The 7,399-nt window shown below is 39.8% G+C and overlaps 1 protein-coding gene across 1 annotated transcript in view; it reads right to left on the bottom strand.

The window, feature by feature from the left end:
* The window catches only part of fbp2 (fructose-1,6-bisphosphatase 2), a 10,396-nt gene extending 3,379 nt beyond the window's left edge, over window positions 1-7,017 (bottom strand). The window contains exons 1-6 of the mRNA XM_008336181.3: window positions 6,501-7,017; window positions 4,945-5,107; window positions 4,712-4,804; window positions 4,103-4,243; window positions 2,830-2,967; window positions 107-226 (exon numbers count right to left, since the gene is read on the bottom strand). Of these exons, the coding sequence (XP_008334403.1) occupies window positions 107-226; window positions 2,830-2,967; window positions 4,103-4,243; window positions 4,712-4,804; window positions 4,945-5,107; window positions 6,501-6,673 (828 nt within the window). The 5' untranslated portion in view covers window positions 6,674-7,017. The remainder of the gene's footprint in view (window positions 1-106; window positions 227-2,829; window positions 2,968-4,102; window positions 4,244-4,711; window positions 4,805-4,944; window positions 5,108-6,500) is intronic.
* Window positions 7,018-7,399: the final 382 nt, after the last annotated feature.

Below are 7,399 nucleotides of genomic sequence, written 5' to 3'. Positions count from 1 at the left end.
TCCTGCTGATTTTCAGATATGCTTTACATCTGCAATCTCTACTCTTCCGAGAAAAAAAAATTCAATTTGATTTCTTTGTTTTGGAGTCATAGATGTAAACAGTTACCTTCCCCTTGGGGCTTTTCTCATTGGCCGGGTACATGAAGATTCCTCCGTAGGCGATAGTGCGATGAATGTCTGACACCATTGAGCCCACGTAGCGGGATCCGTAGGGAGAACTGCCATCCTGTGGGCAGAGGTAAAATATGTTACTTTTATGGAGTTTGATTGTGAGTTCAACAATGGTCGCAGGCCTGTATTTATTTGTAGTAATGTATTGATAAAGTGTTCCTGTAGCACTAAACCACCAGTGAATCAGTGAAGCATGATGCACTTTTTAGTGTCAGCAGATCAGCTAATACGGCTAATGTCATGGTTGCAACTGCAGCAGTTTTGTTTGTGTACAGAGATCATGACCTGCTCAGGCACTGAGAGGAAAATGTGAACAGTAAACAACAAACAGGTCAAAGTCCATCCTGTGGAAAACATCAGGATGTGGAGGGGTTTAAGAACACTGTGTTTTTTTAAGTATGAATAAGAATAACAATGGATTTTAAATAATATATAATAAATATTGTCAATGTGTGATTGATGTCACTGAACTGCACCTACTCTTTGCACTCCGTGTGAAGCACTGTGAGAGCAGAGCAGCTGTGATGTCAGCTTCATGTTCAGACACAACGTGACGAACAGTCAGGTGCTCGCTGAGTCACTCTTTAGTCAATAGTGGCGGTGGCGGAGGGTGAGGGTGAATGTTTGTGCAAACCAGATTATGTGCACAAAAACAGGACATAGACCACCCTGAACCTGAGACAACTTATAAAAACACTGTACTAAAATGTATTTGTTAAAACAGCTTATCCCCTTCCCCCAAAAATGCAAAAGTTAATTTTAAAATGCAACATGTGACATGAATGCAACTTATCATCATATGAATGATGACTCTCAAAACAAAACAAAAAATACAGAAGGAAATAACACTACAGAAATTAAAGAGAAAAATAGACTGTATGACTGTAAAGTTGTTTTCAACTTCCTCATAGAGATTCTATCGTTTTAGACCAACCATGTCAGACAACTTCTACATATTTCTCAACCTGATATACAGTAAGTACACTTGGGAGTTACTACAGCAGTTTCCTGCCAAAAAAAGAGTGCTACATCAGGCCTGCTCTGTGGGGAGGAACATGATGAGTCACCAACCAGTGGGGATTTTTAAGTGCGATATGTCATAAAATAATTTGAAATAAATGTAATTGTTTGTCTTAAAAAGTACATTTTAGCTGATCCCGCGTAATCACGTAAATCACGTGTCCTTACGCGTCATCACGTGCCTCCCTACAACCAATTTATATACGACTTTACACGTGTCCGCTTAACGTAAACATGGCGAGGAACGACGTAAATCATGCCGAGTGATTTTAAGGTAAAACTTCGTCATACACTTTAACATGTACGATAAACTGTCAACTGAATGGGCCGTCCTGTGGCCCGCCATAAGGCAAATGCTGTAATATTTTGCTCAATAGTCGTTCATTTCCGGTTGTTGGTATGACGTCATGTCGTTTCCAGCAACACTGATTTGCGTGACATCTTAAGCTAATGCTTTTACCTAGCCATGCCGGGGGATGCAGAAGTACATGTTACGTTTTATTAGTAGTGCTGTGCTCAAACAATAGACGAGACCAATTTAGGAAAATGTTTGTTACAAGTTTTAAATTATCCCGAAATTCGCTAAACACTTTTACCACAACCGACCAGTTACAGAGCGCGCATTAAATCACTCCACAAAGCTAATAAAACACCTCGTAGTGTACAAAAAGATAATTTACGTTACTGTAGTGTTTACTGCTGTTAGTTGAACAGTATGTTCCAAGGTATGTTTAATTTAAGTTCCATGAAAATACACTATACAATTGAATATACTGTAAATAACTTTAATTGACAAATACAATGTTTTTCAGGTCAAACTGTAAAAAACAAACAAACAGAAAAATAGCCTCTTGAGGAATGCAATAAAAATAACACGAACATCAAAAGGTTTCAGTTTACTATGATTTTGTGGAAAACAAATGCTGATTTTCAAATGTTCATCACTGTGATGTGCGTAATGTGCTGAGTGGGCATGTGTAAATGACGGAACAGGGTGTTTCCTGTGTCAGCGTCCTGCAGCTCAGCTGATAGTGCTGACCAGTCTTCATCCTGTCTGACTTGACCATGGCTCACATGCTCTGGTCAGAAAGGAAGTGGGCGCACATCTGTGGCTGCACGATGCATCGGAGTCTCTCACCTCATGTTTGTTAACCAGTGGACGTGGCCTCACAGAGATGTTTCTGTGGTGTAAATTGTAACTGTAAAATTGTTTAAAACTACAGCTGAAACCACAATAACTAGATGAATGCGTAATAGTATGTGTAATTAAATCTACTGTAACACATTTTTATTTTTATTCAATACACAGAGTAGCCTAAGGATTATACCCATGTATCCTTGGTTAAAATCCACTACATTTACAAAAGGAATCTCCAATGGCGTCTCCGTGTGGCAGCCTGCAATTGGAAACTACATACCTTACTGTGTTTGTTACAAAGGCTCACACTGAATTTCCCTTCCTTATTTAAATGGTTTATCAGGACATACAAGAGTAGGAAACAGGTGCTGTGACACACGTGACTTTCACCTTTCCTCTGAAGAACAACTTCACAGTCACAGAAATGAGACTAAACAGACGTCCTCACAGGTGTCAGTCAGTTATTTGAAGAAGTGAAACCGTTCTGTTTCTACTCTTACCTCTGGGTTTTTTTTGTGCTTCAGATACTCATTGATAGAAGGGTGGAAGTACTTGGTGTAGCCCTCGTTCAGACTGTAGATCTTTCCTTTTGGCTTGATCTTCACATTTCTCTCAGTGAGGATGAACTCTCCAATAGCCTGACAGAGAAAAAAACATATATGGATTTGTGTGATTAAACCGTCTTCACCAAGAGGTGATAAAATGAACAAAGAAGTCAAAAGCATTTCACAGTATTTTACCAAATAGAAAGGGGAAGTACTACACTACTACTAACCAGAGGTGGGACCAAGTCATTGCTTTGCAAGTCACAAGCAAGTCTCAAGTCTTTGCACTCAAGTCCGAATCAAGTCTCAAGTCAAAATAGGCAAAGCCCGAGTCGAATCCAAGTCAAGACTGAAAAGTGTCAAGTCAAGTCCCAGGTCCTGCCGTTTCTGTTTCGAGTCCTTTCGAGTCCTTCCACTCACTGCCACTCGTTTTTTGTTGACCACCTCGTAGTTTTTAAATCCGAACAACACGATCTTTGGTACCATTTTCTCTAACCCGCGCATTGTTCGACAGCTCTTTCTCATTGGTTGTCCCGCAATTTGATTGGCCAACGTTTTATTTGATTGGATGTTGTGCCGGCAGCACATACGTGCACAATGAGAGATATACAATAACTTACTTTATAATCTTTTGGTTTTGGAGAAAGTATCGAGTCTTGTCGAGTCAAAGGGCTCGAGTCCAAGTGAAGTCACGAGTCATTGATGTTAAAGTCCAAGTCGAGTTGCAAGTCTCTTTACATTTTGTCAAGTCGAGTCTAAAGTCATCAAATTGATGACTCGAGTCTGACTCGAGTCCAAGTCGTGAGACTCGAGTCCACACCTCTGCTACTAACTGTTAATTATGAATATAAATATATTAATGTATAATCCATCCATCCATCCATCCATTTTCATCCGCTTATCCATTACCAGGTCATGGGGGTAGCAGTCTCCATGACCACCACCCAGATCACATTGCACCAACCCCCCCTAAACCTTCCTGCGGGTGGTGAGTCCACTGGAAGGTACCAACAGCCCTAACCGGGATTCGAACTTACGCAGGAGGTGAACCCTGGGGTTCCACACTAATGACAGAGACAATGCCTCTGGGCCAAAGCACCACTTAATGTATAATGTAGTATATTATTATTGATCTAACATGATTGATCTATTATTGTATATGAATAATAATTATGACAAATGTCACAGATATTTTTGTGATTTCTTAGTTCTGCATACAGGAACTCACAGGATCCAGCATGAAGAAGTTGAGTCCTGCTCCGGTGCTGAGGGCCACCAGGGTGGCGCTGCCATATAGGGCGTATCCTGCACATACAATGTTGTTGCCCTGCTGCAGGGCATCTTTGTCTGTGGGCTCCCCCTCAGATATCTGGGCCACAGTAATAGAGAAGGAAAACAGAAAAAAAACATTTAGTTGGTGCATTGATTAGTTTCTCTGTCCCATGTTTTCCATGACTGCAGGTTAGCAATGCAGTGATGCTCAATAAGCAGAGCAACATTGCCCTCTAGAGTCTGTTAAGTAATTGCAGATACAAATACAAAGACTAAATTATTAAACTTAAACTTAAACTTAAACTTATCTTTATTTGTCATTTGTGACATAGCACAGCACAGCACACCATGCACAATGAAATTTAACCTCTGCATTTAACCCATCACCAAGTGAACAGAACCTGATTCTTAAAATATAAGTAGTTTTGATTAATATAATTTGTAAATAAATGTATCACTTTTTTTCTGTTTTGAATAATAAAATCTAAATTTGATAGATTAGAATGAATAAATACATACAACATGCAGCAGTTATTAATGTAACCTTTCCAGGGGTCACACTCACCCGTTTGTAAATAGCAAATATTGTTCCGATTGAAGCCAGGCAGTCGATGTTACTGGAGCCGTCCAGAGGATCGAAACAAACCACGTACTTTCCCTGTTTTGAAAATAAACCAAAAACAAGTAACTTTATCCTAATACTTAATTCCAACTACATTTTATACAGCAACATTTTATATTATGGTAAATGAAGACATGAACAGGACGACTCATGTTCAGCTTGTTCATTATACTCACCCTCTTATCTTTGGGAGTGATGATGAGATCCTTGTTCTCCTCAGAAACCATGCAGCAGGTGCTGTAGGAGGCCTTCAGCATGTTGATGACCAGGTCGTTGGACAGCACGTCCAACTTCTTCACATCGTCCCCTGTCACGTTCACGGAGCCCGCCAGACCCTGTCTGTACGGAGTGACCAGCAACAAAGTGAGTTCAAACCACTGACCAACTCTATGTTATGACACTGATAGAAAGTTTTTACTGTTTAAAAAAAATCAAATCCTATATATTAAGAAACAATTCTAAACAGTGACTTTTTAGTGAATCTTTAGAACAGTGGTTCTCAAACAGTGGTACGCGAGCGCTCTCTAGTGGTACGCGGGGAAAATTCATATTTTCACATTTACATTTTAAATTGAATAAATCTGAAACATACTATGCACAATTAATACAACATTTAAACAAAAACATCTTTCTAAACATTTCTAAACATCTCTTCTGTGGTGGAAGCTAACAGTGAAGGTCTATGCTGCTATATTCTAATGTTGGTCATCATGGTGGTACTCAGAGAGATCCAGGTTTTCTCAGGTGGTACAGAGTGGAAAAGCTGGAGTACCACTGCTTTACCACATTTTTGAAGCCAGTTAACAGCACGTCAGTGAGAATTCTTTCAACATCACTCAATCCACTGTACTATATTTAAACAATCCTAACTATGAGGAGTATTTTACTGTTGTTTATTTATACCCTACTGTATAAAAGCCAGAAATCTGAAAATGATGAAATACACCTTTATCACACATTCAGTGTTCATTGTCATTTTGCACTCAACAGCTGCACGTTTGACCTCTGTATGACCTCATATCAGCTGTCCTCGCCCCATTATCAACCAGAACTCACCCTAAGGTATGTTCGTAGATGGACACATGAAGACAACGTCTTTAAAAAGCAACTCAGGGCCAGGAGTTGAAGTTTGTCCTTGGTTTAGTCAAGACCTTCTACTTTCTTTGTTTACATGAAAACAAAATGGTAACTAAAAAGGAAGTCATGAACTCTCCAATAGCCTGACAGAGGAAAAAACAAATGGGTTTGTGTGATTAAACCATCTTCATCCAGAGGTGATAAAACACTACATAAAACATACAATATGATGAACAAAATGTATTGATGCATTAGTTGTCATGTAACCAGAAGAACAAATGAGGGTGAGAGCCAATCAGAGCAATGTTTGTTGCTCAGTAGGTAGGAGGTTGTACCCAGAGTTACAACTGTAGTGACAATATGTCCATCAGGAGGAGAATAAACAGAATCAACTGGGAGTATGAAGTCAAGAGACGATTAATTTGTCAAAGGAAAATATACTTCAGTATTATATTTATATTTATTTATTTATATATTATTATATCTATTTTGTCAACTAAACATACAATTAAAAACAGTTCTTTTGACTAAATTGGGACTAAGATTAAGTTACAGTTTAGTCAAAAGACTAAGTAAATGTCAGTCTGTCATGCATTTTGCATATCTTTTGACATTCATCATATAATATATTGTTGTAGAGGAGAGCAGCACTTACAGGTGGGCCAGGCCTGCCTTCCGAACAGCCGAGGAAATGGCCTTGATGGCCGTCAGCATGGCGTTGATGAGTTGGGTCAGCTCACCGGTGGCTCCCTTGGCCTGACGGCCCGTCTCGATGACAAACCGGGTCAGGGTCCATACATCTGTGTCAAAGCCTGACTGGTCCGACATGACTGTAGGAGCGGCGGAGTGCGTGTTTTGTCAGCGGAGGACCTCCAGTGAGTGAGGAACCTCATCATGGGCCAAGTCCTTTTCATGACCAGAGCAGTGAGGCTGGGCCAGGAGATCTATTTGTGAGGGCAGCTGAGTGGAAGAGTGACTGCGTATGTGTCAGGGTGCGTGTGGGGATGAACGAGGGGAGTGGAGGGGCGGTGTCGGGTGTCAGCTTCAGAGACTAGCAGAGTCATCCTACACAAACACACTTTGCCTGTGTTAGGATGTTAGTTTTAACCACTTATAACTGATCTAAATGAATTTCTTTTCACCTCTAAGCTCAAGCTGCAGCACAGTGTATATATTCCTAACATGTATTGCGGTAAAAAAAAAAAGAGTTAAAAATGATTTTGAACCTACTGTTTTATTTTACACAAAGGTTACAGACATACTCAGTGGTAATGTTTCCACACAGCAGCTGTAATATCTTCAAATGTCAGTGGGCCCATGTGAGCTTCTGCTGAACTTTAACTCAAAGGTCAGCTCAGCCTGATCATGTCCCTTGGAACCTTTGGAGACTGTGAGGTGTTGTCATAGTATATATAGTTTTTAAAAAATTGTATTACTTTGATAATATTTTACTTTAGTCATTTATAAAAAAAAATGTTATGCAGTCAAGGTCAACGAACAAATCAAAACAAATAAAGTGCTGAAAGTTCTGGATTTGGTGCTGAACGGTGGTTC

The sequence above is a fragment of the Cynoglossus semilaevis genome, chromosome Z, assembly GCF_000523025.1.
Source record: "Cynoglossus semilaevis isolate Cse_v1.0 chromosome Z, Cse_v1.0, whole genome shotgun sequence".
NCBI lineage: Eukaryota > Metazoa > Chordata > Actinopteri > Pleuronectiformes > Cynoglossidae > Cynoglossus > Cynoglossus semilaevis.
Note: the sequence above shows the minus strand (reverse complement) of the source record. Positions and strands in the feature narration are given on the sequence as shown.